This window comes from Episyrphus balteatus, chromosome 4 (genome assembly GCF_945859705.1).
Source record: "Episyrphus balteatus chromosome 4, idEpiBalt1.1, whole genome shotgun sequence".
Lineage (NCBI taxonomy): Eukaryota > Metazoa > Arthropoda > Insecta > Diptera > Syrphidae > Episyrphus > Episyrphus balteatus.
In genome coordinates, this window is record NC_079137.1 from 46,028,191 (window position 1) to 46,043,968 (window position 15,778).

The 15,778-nt window shown below is 27.3% G+C and overlaps 1 protein-coding gene across 2 annotated transcripts in view; it reads left to right on the plus strand.

The window, feature by feature from the left end:
• The window catches only part of LOC129918324 (probable serine/threonine-protein kinase DDB_G0282963), a 103,111-nt gene extending 91,267 nt beyond the window's left edge, over window positions 1-11,844 (plus strand). The window contains exons 2-5 of one of the 2 annotated variants that reach the window (XM_055998801.1): window positions 10,003-10,850; window positions 10,918-11,336; window positions 11,409-11,500; window positions 11,602-11,844. In XM_055998801.1, coding sequence (XP_055854776.1) covers window positions 10,003-10,850; window positions 10,918-11,336; window positions 11,409-11,500; window positions 11,602-11,730 — 1,488 coding nt within the window. In that variant the 3' untranslated portion in view covers window positions 11,731-11,844. Of the gene's footprint in view, window positions 1-10,002; window positions 10,851-10,917; window positions 11,501-11,601 lie in introns of both variants that reach the window. The other variant, XM_055998800.1, reaches the window with a different exon arrangement.
• Window positions 11,845-15,778: the final 3,934 nt, after the last annotated feature.

Genomic DNA, 15,778 nt, shown 5'->3' on the forward strand with positions numbered 1-15,778 from the left:
ATGAGCGGCGGGCGGCAAGAAATTAAATTTTTAATTCGGTAATTTATTCAAAAAATTTGAATTCTCACAAAAATGAACGTGTGCCATAGCCGGGCATGAATTTTCGTTTTTAGAAAATCAGTCGGGCAAAGTCAAAAGTAAGAAAAAAGTATTTCTTTTTAATTTCCGTGATTGTTCTGATGAATATTAAACTCTTGCCTCTAAAGAGTGTGAGTGTACACGTAAATATTGAGTCGCTTAAAAAGTTATAGATGATGCGGAAGTACAATATGTTCAGTTTTTGAGCTGAGAATATAGAATTTTTTTTTGACCAAAATGTTCTGAAAGCAAGGTAGAAGAATTTTTTTTGTTTCGCTTTTAGAGTGATAAACAAAGCCGGTGGCATTTTTTTTTTTTTGTTAAAAGATAATTTGTATTCTAGAATGTTTTGTTTTTTTAAATAATTTAATTGATCATGTTTCAAGCATAAATAACTGCAGCGCGTACGATTTTATGCTAATTAAGAGTAAGATACAAAAAAAATAGTATTGATTGCTTACTTTATTTGTTTTGTAGTTTAAGAGTGTTTTTTTTTTTTTTTTTTGTTCGTTTCTATAATGAAGTGGGGGTGTTTTTTTTATTTGTTTTAAATTTTACACTAGGAAGCTTTAAAATTTGGACTTAAAGATTGACTTATTTGGTTAAATAGTTTGGGTGGGATTATGCTGATGGAATTTTTGATACTTTGATGTGACTTATTTATTCAAAAAATATGTCAATATTGTTTTGGTAAATAAAATAATTAATTTTGAAATTTTTTTATACGACACATATGGGACATTCAGAATAATAATGGTTAAAGACTGCTTCAAAGTGATACTTGCAGGGAGCAAGATATATTTTAAAGAGTTTTGTTTTAATTCAAGAACTAAGTTTTTTTGCCCGGAATCTAGTTTTCTTCTTGAACTTTTTGAGCTCTAAGCACCTTAAATGAATGTTAAATTATATGAAGGCTTTTTCCTGAAACCCTGTAATTGGTGATCTATTAGGATGTCAAGAAGTTGTAGGTAATCCCTTCTCTGAAACATTGTTGAATTCGAATGCTCATACTTCAAACGCGCTCAAAACTCTTATTTAACAAGTATCAAGTCTTTCTGTTTTGTTAGTCCCACGGGACTGAATTTTCAAAAATCGATAAATAACAACCTTTTACTTAAAAATTAAATCGTAGAAAATTTTCAAACTTAGCAAGTTAAAGACTGGGGATTACTAACAATATTTGAAAAAAATAATTAGATTTTTTTTTACACATTTCTAGAAATAAGAATTTTATGGACATGAAATACGTTTTTAAATATTTTATATAAACTGTACTGTTCATAAGAAATTTTTCTCGTCTGATTTGAACTGATAATATGAAAACACTTCATTCAATTTACTTGACTTTAAAATTTAAGAATGGAATACATTTCTGACTTTTTAATGCATACTTTAGTGTTTTAGGTGTTTGCCGTTCTGCTGAAATATGTTTTTATAATTATGTTTAATTTAAAGTCAATTTGTGAAAAAAACTGCTTTTACCGCTTAAACGATAGAAAATTATAAAAATCGTTTTTAAAATACTATAGAACTTAAGTGGTTTTGATCTCCAACCGAAGTATGACATGCAATTTTTGGCATAACAAGTATTTTTTTTATGAAATTTTTGAAAAAAAATTACTAAGCCAATAAAAACAAAATAATCCAGTCAAATAAGGGTTTAACCTCGGAATGAATGTTAATAGAAATTTTTTTTGCTCAATATCTTCCTTTTGCTATTCTATAACATATCTCAAAAGTCTAGAAAAATCTCGTGTCCGCTTGTCGCGATTTCAAGGTCAAATCGCGAAATGGAGATTTTCAAAATTAGCAAAAATAGGCTATGGTATTATATACACATATGATACATGTTTTCGAGGTATTTTTTAATGCTGATTCCAAAAAATCTAAAATCAAGACAATCTGACGTCTTTGAAAAAAGTTATACCAGTTTTTCATTTGTCAACCCATATTATTATAACAGTTGCAAACTTACTACCGAAAAACCCTTAAAAGTTATGGTATAGGAACCAAATTTTGCATGAAGGTTTTCATATCCATTATTATTAGGAATCAAAAAAATGCAAAGAAAAAAACATTCATATCTATGAAAAATTGGTATTTTTTGAAAAAAGGGGAAATTTTGGGATATGCACTAAAAACATCCTGGTACAATCTTGGAATTAGTGCTAATAGGCTAATTTTTTTGTTTCTATCTTTGTTTGGATATTCTATATATTATGTCAAAAATCTAAATCAGATTGTTTTGATTTTAGATTTTTTGGAATCAGTATTAAAAAATACCTTGAAATCATGTATCATATGTGTAGGTATATAATACCATAGCCTATTTTTGCTAATTTTGAAAATCTCCATTTCGCAATTTGACCTTGAATTCGCGACAAGCGGACATGAGATTTTTCTAGACTTTTGAGATATGTTATAGAATAGGAAAAGGAAGATATTGAGCAAAAAAAAATCTATTAACATTCATTCCGAGATTTACCTCTTTTTTCTCCTCATTTGACTGTATTAAAATATTAATCGACATATTAAACCAAAGTTTTAAAAAATTAATTTTTTAATCGAAGTATTAATCTTTTGAAAATGTTTCTTAGTTTTGACATTAAAGGTACTAAATCGTTTTTGTACACTTTTTTTGTTTTGTTAAAATCATTTACGCTACTTAAGGAAAAATTTAACTACAGAAGACGTTTTAGTGGCAAGCTACTCACGGTTAATAACGGTCACAAAATTAAATTTTTTATTTCAATAGTAAGAACTTGCATGTAATTTTTTAAATTAAAATTATTTTCCGTAAATTTTGTTCCTTTAATTAAATGAACGAATTTTGTACTGAAAATAGTTCAAATGTTCAAGCTGTTTATGACAAAAATTTATGGAAAATAATAATTTCGATTTTTAAGGAATTTCAAAGAAATCTATAAGTATACATAAATCTTGTTTTTATAAACTAATTTGATTTTATATAAAAAAAGAAATTTTTAGAAAAAAAAATGTTAATTGTACATCAAAATTTGCGAAAATTTTAAGAACATTTTAACACCTTAAAAAGTTACCAGAAAATTGATTTCTCAACAATTAAAAAACAAAAATGTTCTTTTGAAAATTTCTTAAAGTTTTATATAAGGGTTATTAAACCACTTCTGTATAAAAATTTCAACGAAATCATGTCTTAAGCACGTAAAAAATATTTTCCTCATCACAACTACAACGCACACAAAATTTAATTAAAATCGTTTCAGCCGTTTTTGATAAAATGCACGACTGGGCGACTTGCTCTTTTATTTAAAGTTATTTGAAATACTTGAATTTTTTTTAAACGTTCATAAAAGAATATCTTATATTTAATATTATATTTTTTAATACTTATTTTATTTTTAAAAATTTATCTAAAACTTGAATCTAAAATTTGAATATAAAATTTGTTTTAAAAATTACAAAAATATCCTTTAAAGTAGCTTTGACCTCCAAATAATTTTTTTTTAAATTCGTTGGAGCCATTTTTTTAAACAAGTTTTCAGGTAGGTATACAGATTTTCAAAAATTATCCAAAAATAATTAGGTATGGCAATAGAAAGAAAATATTAATCGACGTCTAAAAACAATATGAAAAAAAAAACAATATCCGTTTTCAAAAAACTGTTTTATTTTCAAAAAAAAAAAATTGTTTATTTTTTTAAACCCAATACAAATGTTTTGGGAAATATTTCCAAATTTTTACATTAAGATTACTAAAATATTTTTGTACAAAAATTTTCATTGAATCCTTAACTTTACGAATCCTTAACTTGCCATAGGCATAGAACCTTTATGTATTTATCGCAAGTAATACAATCTCAATATTCCCAATACATACTTCCAACGAATCTTTAAGACAGTTTCACAATTTCAATCTTTTAGGCTTTAGGGGATATAATTATTTTAATTTATGTCCCATCAATGTATTCTCTTGAGTCTAGACACTTTTTTGATTTGTTTCGATTATTTTTTAACACATTTTGCTTGCTCACAAAAAAAAAAAAAAAAAGATTATTTCATTAAAATTAAATAAAAAAATTAATATTTTAAAAGTTGGTAATTTATTTTCAGATTTTTATTTTTGATTAAATAAAAATATTTTAAAACACTTTAAAATACTTTGCATTTCAACTATTTATCATTATGTGTTAAAAACATTTCCAAGGACATGCAAGGACAGTATGGATGGTGGCTGAAAAAAACCACTCTTCAAAATGTTTTTATGTGTAAATTCAAAGAACATACATTCCACAATCATAAAATTTTTTAAATGGATACTCAACAAGCAGTAGTGCCGGAAACTGTTATATAGTTAAAGAGGTACTTTTCCTTTATTCAAGTTCTTTTTAAAAAATATATAAAGAAAGAAAAAAAAAATATATATATTTAAAAGAAGATGTCCTTCATAAAACTTACCTTTTTTTCTGATGAACTCTTAGACTATACAAAACACAGAACATAACATGTTCTTTTTCGACTTTTACAGCCCATATTATGGAAAAACCCAAAAATTTAAATAAAAGTATAAGTTTCCATTCATCGGGTTCTACAATGAAAATAATTAAGCTTCCCCATATATTCCAACAATATTATGAAGATGTGAAGTAAAGATATCGAATCCATTATCCCGTATTGTAGACAAACTATCTACTTTGTGGGGACAAAACCCACTTAAAAAGTGATAATTTAATTAAGTGAACATAATTCAATTAATGCCAAGATTATACCTACACAAACAAGTTAGTACCTTATAGATGTTAACTGGATTATGTTATTATTGATATTAAATTACCTCAAGAAATAATGACAATGTGTCAAGCCGGAAATTCAAATATCCATACAAAACAAAAATGATGTTGATTGAACTATAAAAGAGTCCAAAAACAATATAAACAATACATTGCCCTCACCAGCTCACATTCACACTATGATTTAGGTGACAAAACAAATAATATGAATTTCCTTGATCTTGACACTTTTCTCAATAAATTATATAGGAAGTACAAGTAAAGATAATTTTTTTTTTACGTCATAATTGCCACTTAAAAACTCAAATACACACACTTTACAACTCAATTGAATATATGCGGCGCCAATTTAAGTTTTATTTTATGCTTTTTTGTTGTTGTTGTTGTTTTGTTTTTTTTTAATTAAAAAACTACTGCGCTATCCAAATGTGGCTAAGATGAAAAAAAAAATACTTCACAACATCGACATTGACTTTGACCGAATGTAAACTTTTGCAAAACAGAAAATTATGAAAATGAATTCCAAAGATTCGATAATACGCAAATGATTCAGCAGCAGTTATTGATGTTGTGATGTGATAGACCAGTGCTGTCGTAGTAGTGAAAATGAATTATTGCAGGTTGTTATTTTAACTACTTTTAGTTATTAAAATCTTTGAATAAATAAAAATATTTTATGACAAAAATTTAGTACATTTCTGCGAAAACAATTAGCCAAATAGAAGTTTTTATATTATTTGACTTTTTAAATTACCTAAAGAAAATGATTTTCCTAATCGGAATGAGCTCGACGGGTACAAAACGGCAACACTTTTACACGAAGTTATATTTTCTGAGCAACTTTCATAAAGAAACAAACAAAAATTAAACGATTTATGTTACTATGCTACTTTTTGAACTTTGGAAGACAGCACTGTTTATGAGTATCAATAAAAGGCATGGTACCGTGTTTTTGTACAAACTTTGGGTTTGTTTTTTTTTGTTTTTTTTTTTCTTTTTTCTATTTTTGATCTAAATAATTTTTTTTTCTCAACTGACCTCGTTAACGCCAAAAAATATGGTTCAATGGAACCGACACTGATGAGATATTCCTTCAAACAAAAATTAAAAAGATGAATTCGCCTTTATTCATAATTTCTCATTACCTGTATAATTATTTCGATGAATGGATTTCTTTAATAAATAGTATGATACTGTTCTGATGGATGGTAATGATTTTTCATTTTTTATTATCCCAACACAATTTGTAATTAAATTTTTAATAAATAAATTGTTTTTCAATCAATCTTAATTATTTTATTAAACCTTCATATTGAACTCTGTTTAACTGAGAAAAAGGTCATTTTTGGGATGATAAATCTTTATTATTTGATAAAATGTACTTGGTGAGGGATCATTTTTGCAACACATTGAGATTCTTTCTATAGCTGAACATAAAATTGTTTTCTCGTTTATATTGATTAATTTTGATGCAACCTTTTAAAATATAAAACAGCTTATTAAATGATAGAATAATTATATATTATTAAATTTTATTTTCAAAGTATAGAGGAAGCGTGTGCTTAAATTATAAAATCCATTGAAACTCAACTGTGGATTTTTTTCTATTAAACTTAGTCAAGTTTAAAAAAATTATTAATAAATAAAATATTAATATTTCTGTCAAAATATATAGCAAAGTACGCCAATCACGCTATATTTTAACTCCCATAAAAAAAAAATTACTATAGAAATTTGTATGAACTTGTTTTTACTTGCAATATAGGTACTATAGGACAAGTTTAGAATTCGTAAAAAAAATCGAACTCGAGATAACAATTTTACATGACATTACGATGATGGAGAATGCCAAAAAAGTGGGTCCGGCAATTCTGTCTGTCTGTCTGTCTGTCTGTGTGTCTGTCTCTATCTGGAGCTGCAGCCTAAACGAGTGAATTGATTTTCTTCAAACTTGGTAGTTAGCAGTTTTTGGTGATTCCCTAGAGGGGAAATTGAAATTTTTTTTTATGACCAAAACAAACGGTACCTGCCATATAACGGAAATAGAAAAGTTAATTTTTTTCAAAAACGGCTCTAACGATTTTGATTAAAAATTTTGTGTGTAGTACTGCACATAAGAGCCATCTTATTAAATAAAAAAAATATTTTTTTTACCGTTATTAACGGTACCTGTCATAGAACGGTTTTTTTCGTTTCTGAATATCTCGTACAAAATTAACCCGATTTAAATGAAAATTTTTATACAAAAGTGTGTAAGTAAAGATAATATTAAAATTTTAGAAAATTTTCAAAAAACGCATCTTTGGTTTTTTAAAAAATATTTCAAAATTTTTTTTTGAAAAATCAATTTTTTGAAAACGGATCAATGAAAAATTTTGAAATTTAGTTTTTATGTGTAAATTAAATATTTCTTCAAAATGGCATACCAATTTTTTTTTTGAAAAATGTTATAACATTTTTATATATAAAAAATTATTTTTTTAAAAAACGGCTATTACAATTTTCGAAAATTTTTTTCTAAAAATACCTTTTTATACAAGAAATAAAATGGCATATTTGTTTTTTTTTTTTAAGATAATGTATGACGGAGTTTAATTAATTATAAAAACCGATTTAATTTTTTTATACTACTTATGAAATTTCTTCAAAATATCAAATTTTAAATTTCTTGAATAAAAAGCTTTAACATTATAGTTACTTTAAGCATGAGAGCAAGTACGTGCGACCCCAGTCGTGCAATTTATTTTTTTTTTTGTATTCAATTTAAAAGTACTCGTTGTGAACTTATCAAAAATTGCAAAAATGTACTTGATTCGATGTTTTTATTGTTATTAAATTTTTAATATTGTAAGACAAAAATTAATTAGGGTGGTGCAAAAAATGTTTCTTTTTTTTCATTTTTTCGAACAATTTGGATTTTAATGACACCGAAAATTTTTTCAATCGTGTTTTTTTGAGGTATTAAGATTAAATTGAAATTTTTTCATATTAGGGTGGCCCAAAAAAATGTTGTCTGAGAAATTAAAAAAAAATCAACGTGGATAATATTTTAACCAAATTATCGAAAAAAATAATAAAAACTTGACATTAGGGTGGTTCAAATATTTTTTTTCTTAATTGCAAAAAAATTGGTTTTCACTACAGTGAAAGTTTGTAAAACGTGTTTCATGTATGTATAATGTAAAATTGAGCATTTGGGGGCTCAAAAAATACTATAATATATACCTACATATTTAACATTCTTGGAATTCAAACCAAATCGTTTTGAATTTGAAACATATACAAAAATAGCAGGTACCACCTAAAACCTAACAGATTGCCCTAAAGAAATCTTATTGAAATCAGCATTAAATAAGGTTTTTTTAAACAGAGATTCCTTTATCTTTTTACCTATATAAAGAAAATCTTCTTAAAATTTTAGTAAAAAATATATATTTTTTTTTGTAACTTGGCACTTAAACAAAAATTGTGATGAATTTTTCAGGTGAGTTTAATTCTTCAGTTCAATCCCCGGCATATTCGTAGTTTTTATTGTTTTCCTTGCAAAAACCTACAAATGCAGATTTAAAAACAATAAGGAAAACCCGATTGTTTTAATAAGAATTCCTTCTTGAATGAAAATTAAGAGAAATCTTATTGTTTTTTGTTCTATTTTATGTGGTAGAAATTCAATATTGCTATGCCAAAAAACGCATTTTTAAAAACGCAAAAAATCTTTATTGAACACATTGATTAAAAATATTTTTTTCCATCAATAAATTCGTTTAAGATGTGAACCATGCGATTTTTTGTAATTTAAAGTAGATTTGCACCACCCTAATTTAACAGGGCTTATTACCCAAATTAAAACTCGTATAGATAATTTTGATATCAATTTTAAAATTCTTAAAAAAAAAAAAAGTTCCACATACGCCACAGTGACCCTTTAAGTTTAAATTAATATTTTTTTATATTTTAAAGGAACGGGCTACCTATTTTTATTTACTACTCCTCTCTCTCTCACTCTCTTTGATGATTGCATTCCATTAACATATATGCATTATTTTTAATTTTCACATAAGAATTTTCAATATTATAACTATGCGCTCATTAAAAACTTACGAAAACCAAACTCTTTTAATATTTCATCTAAAACAATGCCCAAATAAATGACATAGGCCAGCCCCACACCACCCAAATTAAAATCAACCAGAAACAAAAAAAAAAAAATCAAGACACAAATTCTGCTCATAGTTTACCAAACCAACAAAATTCGGCCATGACCTAGCCTAACATAACCAATATAATCCATATGCCAAAACTCAAGCTAAAACCAAAATGAGAACGTATGCACATACAGTACATGTGGTGATGAATCTATAATATATGTTCGGTTTAGTTCGGTCTGGTATCTGGTTATGCTACCAAACACATTTTCACATGACGTCATAACCAATTCTGAGCTTTGCTCCAAGTCGCCAACATTTCCTCTTCACATTTTCTGTTTATTGTCAAACGAGGTATGTGGTATACCAAAATATATTAAATACCATTGCCCCCTTCTGTCTGCATCTCATCTAACCTGCTGATTGTGCTAATCAAGACGAATTTTTTTTTTTGCGTGAAATCTTTGTTTAGCTTGATTTTGAATGTAGGCCTTCATTTGCTCCCAAAAACCAACACTCATAAAAAATCAATAGACAGCTAACAAATTCTTGGCATAAGTTTGGCTCCTAAAAATGGGAGACAAAAATGAACAACAACAACGACGACGTGATGTTATGACGGAAATTTAAAAATTCATAAATTAAGTGGTATACTTTTAGGAGGTATTAAAAAAACAATACAGTAACGCCTAGTTAAAAATAACACCTTGTATTTATTCAAATTAAATTTTAATAAATAAATAAAAATATAAATAAATAAATAAATAAATAAATAAATAAATAAATAAATAAATAAATAAATAAATAAATAAATAAATAAATAAATAAATAAATAAATAAATAAATAAATAAATAAATAAATAAATAAATAAATAAATAAATAAATAAATAAATAAATAAATATATAAGAAATAAATTCATTAATTAATCAATTAGATTTATAGATTAATTAAATTTTAGAGATATTCTGATTTTGCTAAGAAATTTGTATGTTTCATCTTTCTTTCTAGGACAAACTCTTAAGTAAACTCGAAGAAAGCGAACCAGAACCACCCACATCACAAGAAGATGAATGCGTCATCTGCATCAATGCCCGTGCCACAATGCAAACCTCGCCCTGCGGCCATCGTGTCGTCTGTCGTCGATGTTTTGTCAAAACCATTCAAAGTGCCGTAGCACAACGTCTCCTCCCACTCCGCTGTGTCATCTGTCGAGCTCGAGTGAATCGCCTCACTTCCAGCTCTGGCACATGGCGAATACAAGAATCGGCTAGCAGTTACTCAATGGGCGCCAAAAGTTGGTCTTCAACTTCCGGCTGCATGCCTCCATCGGCCAGTTCGTATTCCATGGGCGATGCACACAGTGGCCACCATCAGTTTCATGCGCATTCGGTTCAACACAATCGAGTCGCTCAGTCAGCCAGCTTGTATTCCATGAGTTCCGGCACCTCATCCATCTCGAGCGGTTCCAATTTGACAAGCTGTTCGAAAACGTCTTCCGCATCGAGTGGCGTTGATTCGTCGCTGAGTTCAGCAAGTTCAGCATCGAATCGACACTACTTGGCTCCACCACCCGTATCGGGTGGCGGCGGTAAGCCACATCACAACCACAATCATGCCACTTGCCCCAGTGGATGTTCGGGGGCGATACCTAGAAAACCACTATCCTCGTCATCGTCATCATCATCAGCATCACCAACGCCTAATGGTGGCGGCACGATAAACACCTATCCTGGCCGACGACTTGGCAAAGGTCGCTTAGCTGACCTACAGAATCGCCTGCCCCCAATCAAGGAATTTCGATCGCCTGCAAAGGTGCCACATCCTTCTCCAGTTCATATAAGCAATCCACGGTTTCGGTGAGAATAGTTACCTTACCCCATTTCTTTTTGTTAATGTTGTCCCGCCCTCCTCTATTTTTTTTAGTTACTCATCGTACACGAAATCAGCAACAAATCATCACGAAATGGTGCCACTCCTTGCCAAGGATCCCTCACCCCCTCGACGGGCATCGACTGCCACAATGTTACTATCAAAGCAATCATCTGCCACATCATCGTTAGGTCTTTCGGCGAAAATAAGTCCAATTACATCCAAGAATTCGGTACCGAAAAATGGCTTTATGATGACCACCCAAGCACAATCAACAAAAAATTCAAAATACACAAATGGCAGTTTGAAGACTATCGAAACAACCAAAATGGACGCTAAAAATGTTGGTAGTGGTAGCGGTGGTGGTAAAAAATTCGATTTGAATTCAAATTCAAGTTCTTCCAGTAAAACATTTCCATTGTTTAGTAATAAATTAATAAGCAACCAACACAACAACAACAGCAATAATAACAGTAATAACCTAATAAATCGTACCAATAGCAATCATATTAATTTAACTGTAAACTCTCGTAATCTTCATTTAGAGGAGAAAGCTGACAATAAAAAGAATGAATCGGTCGAGCGTAAGAAAAAGGAGGAAAAACTTAAAATTAAAGCTGAAAAAGAAGCGAGAAAGGTGAATAATTCAAAAAACTAATTAAATTAAATTATTTTTTTTTTTTTTTTATTAATTTTTCAAATTAAATTTGTGATTTTTTTTTTTTTTTTTGTCTTTAGGAAGAAAAACGCTTAGCTAAAGAAGAAGAACGTATGGCAAAATTAATTGCTAAAGAAGAAAAGAAAAAAGGTAAAAAAGAAGTTAAGGAATTGCTCCTAGCAAACGATGGCAATAATAAAAAATTATAAATTTTTTTTTAAACCCAAAGAAAACAATATTTGCGATTATTCTATCAAAATATTGAAACAAAAAAAAATCAATTATTAAAAATTTAAATAATTTATACCAAAATTGTTTAGTTTAAGAGACGAAAAATAATGTTGTAAGATAAAAAAAAAAACAACAACAGCAAAAAAATCGTTAATAGATTTTTTAAAAACGAAAAATTTAATTTTGTAAAAAAAAAAACAATAATTAAAAACGAAAAACCAAAAAAATCTCTTGATTGCCAATTTATTTTAATTTTAATTTTTTTGTAAATTAATTCAATAAATAAAGTTAATTATAAGAAATTTATAAGAAAAAATATCATATTTTATTTAAAGTTTTTTTTTTCATAATTTATTCAAGGATTTGTTTTTTTTTTATTTGTTTATTTTTTAATTTCATCAAATTTATTTATCGCAATTGTTTAACTATGAACAGGGTCAATAAAAAGTGTTTATAAAGGTTTTCCAAATAATTTTTTTTTTCTCTCAGTGATTAATGAAAGAGTCAATTTCGTATGAGTTAAATGAAAGTTTTCTTCATGACAATTAAAATATGAGTTTGAAACAAATGAATAAAATTATTAGGATGGTCCTTTCCAAATGAAATTGAGACTCCTGTGTAGATTTAAAATATCTCAATACCCCTCAAAAACTTAACAAAATATTTCTGTTTGTTAAGAACGATAAAGGAACAACATGTCATAAATTGGTGCTCTCAGCTGATTGAATTTTTTTCCCTAGTTCAATTAAGCGGAGTTGACTGTAGGTTAAGCGGCTGACTGTATTGCGTGCAAACAGAAATTGATTTGAAAATAAAATACTTTTGCATTCTGACTTAGGGGCTTGGCTATGAATATTTTCTATTAATTGCAAAATTTTATATTTTAAAAAATAGAATACCTACATTATTTTTTGAGAAATTAATGATTTTTTTTTAAATCATTTTTCAAAAATATGACATCCAAGTATTTTTTTTTTTAAATCTTATAGCCGAAGAGGGAATGCAGCAAGCACCGCCTTGCGACCATAGATTTTAAAACATATGTGCATTTGTACAAAAAAAAAAACCTGCGTTGTACTAGTCGTACTATATATATACCTCAGATTTGCGATGCGTACTCAAAGTGGGAATGTAATAAACAATTAAAGAGGTCAAGAGTCAAGGATCTTACAACTCTTTGGAGCAACGTTTTTTAAATTTAGCATAGAAAAGGGCTTGTTCATGATATGATATGATCGCTAAAATCCAGATTATAGTTAAAATTTAACCCTATAGGTATTTAAAGCTCTGATCACAACATGTTGAAAGGGTCACACTACTTGCGCTTATGGTAAAAATGTTAAAAACGTTTTCAAAATATTGATTGGTAAAAAAGAAGTCGTTTATGAGAAACGGTTCAAAGTAGTGATGGGAACTATCATAAATCATCATAAATATTCATTCATTCGATAGTTTTAAATCATTCATTCATTCATTTAGTTACTATTTTCATTCGAATAGTTTTTTCATTCGATAGTTTTTTACTCAATAGTTTTTTCATTCCAATAGTTTTTTTATTCGATAGTTTTTTAATTCGAATAGTTTTTTATACAATAGTTTTTTTATTCGAATAGTTTTTCTATTCGATAGTTTTTTCATTCGAATAGTTTTTTTATTCGATAGTTTTTTTATTCGAATAGTTTTCTTAAACGATAGTTTTCTCATTTAAATAATTTTCGAATAGTTTTTCTATTCGATAGTTTTTTTCATTCGAATAGTTTTTTTATTCGATAGTTTTTTCATTCGAATAGTTTTCTTAAACAATGGATTTTTCATTCAAATATTTTCTTTATACGATAGTTTTTCATTTGAGTAGTTTTTTTATTCGATAATTTTATTCGATAATTTTTATTCGAATGAATAAATGAATGAATGAATGAACTATTCGATAGTTCAAATCAATCAGTTACTAACTATCGATAGTTCAAATCATTCGATAGTTCCCATCACTAGTTCAAACGATTCCTCGAAACTCGAAATATATCTCTTAGCCCCTTTATCAAAGAGATCAGTCCATAATTAAAAGTTTTTATAGGTTTGTTTTTTTTTTTTACCTGTCCATATTAATAAAAACACTAAAAATGTTCAAGTTTTCAAAGTCAAAATCAAAATACCTAATCGAAATACAAATAAAAAAAACAAAATCACGCTCCTTTTTTTCGAAGATTTCTGAAAATTTTTTGAATGAAAGGAAAATAAGGAGTGTAAAAATTTTTCGCTAAAACTTCAAAATACCCTTATTCAATGTAAAATCCAACATACCCTAAATTTGGGTGATTTTGAGTACTACAGCGGAATTAACACACAAAATGTGCCCCAAATTTCAAACAAAACATTAATATTATTTTTTTTTAATTTTATTAACCATTAATTCTTGTACAAAAGCAATACGAAAATTTATGTACAGTCACATAAGTATAATTTGGACATCTAATGGGATATTTTTTTCTTTAATTTTTTATTGCGATTGGGATAACTTTGTGGGTAAATCCTTGTACGCAGATCAAGCTAAATTTTAGTTCCAATACAAAATTATCATAAATAATAATTAGTTGAGTTGTGCTCGAAAAATAAGACAAGAAAAACGGAGAAAAAAATGTCTACTTAGTTGTGAAAATATTATTTTCTGGTAGCTCCGCTGTAGTACCTAAAATTATTCGATTTTAGGGTAAGTTGAACTTACATTGAAAAACTTTTGAAGTAATAAGTAATCGGTTTGAAAAATGAAGAAATATAGAAACATACAAATTTTGCAATGACCCTAGACCACTTTATCTCCGATTTTTGGGTATATTGAAAAATTTAAGAATGCCCTAACAAACTTCCTGGATCACCAGAAAAGATCGTTATAAAAATGAATGTGTTGATGCAGTCGGATTAGAAATAAGCCCCAGGATAGGATCGAAAGAAGAATTTTCCCGTTTGTTGATTTTACCTTACAAACACTCTATTGATCCCTAAAATGAATTTTGTCAGCAGAAAGAAAATGAAAAATAAAAGTTCATCGAGAAAAACTTCATAACTAGTTTTTACTTTATTTACTGTACATAAACAACTTTTTGTATTATATAAAATACAACTATAATATCTTACAACAAAATGTTTTTTCTTTTTACTTTGTCGTTGAATACTTCATTATGAAAAAAAAAAACAAATCCTATCTTTCATACTCAACCACACAAAAAAGACTCAAAAATGTACAAAAACTACAACCAAACAAAAATAATGTAAATAAAATCGACCACATATTATATAAATAAAAATATTATACCACATTGCAATAAATGGCTTTCAATTTTTTTTTAAAACAAAATATCAAAAATTTAAAAAATTATATAATCAGCTAAGGCCAACAAAAAAAAAATCACACTCTTTGAGTCTTTCACGCTGTAAGAAAAAAAATTCAAAATAAATAAATTAAAAATTTCAAAACATTTACAATTATTAATATATTCACGCCAGTGCTTTAATAACTCTGAGATACTAGCAGAGTTAGAATAAAAAGTGTTAATACCGGCACTAGCACATTATTTTATTTTTTTAATTTTTTGTTTAAGTTTTCTATTTTTTCCTTAAAACTAAGAAGAATAATTGGAATTTTACAAATATAATCTCAATATTGTGATTCCTTGAAATGTATTCTAAATCTTTAATTAACTAAAATATAAAAACAGTTACATTCCTATTATTCTTCTGAGTTTAGTATTTTACATTCCTCTTAAACTTAAAAATATTATTAAAAAAAAAAAACTTAAAGTTAAAATTGTTGACTAATACTAACAAAAATAATGTTCTGATTTGAAAAGTGTTTACTATTCTAACTACTATCTCCAAACTTTCTCTTCTCTATCCCAATTTAATCAAAAAAAAATCTTCTTAAACAAATTATGTATTCATATTTATTATAATATTTATATAAATATATAAAAAAATTCAACAAAAAATGAAATACTGAATTATAAATTGATATTAATCATCACCCAACTT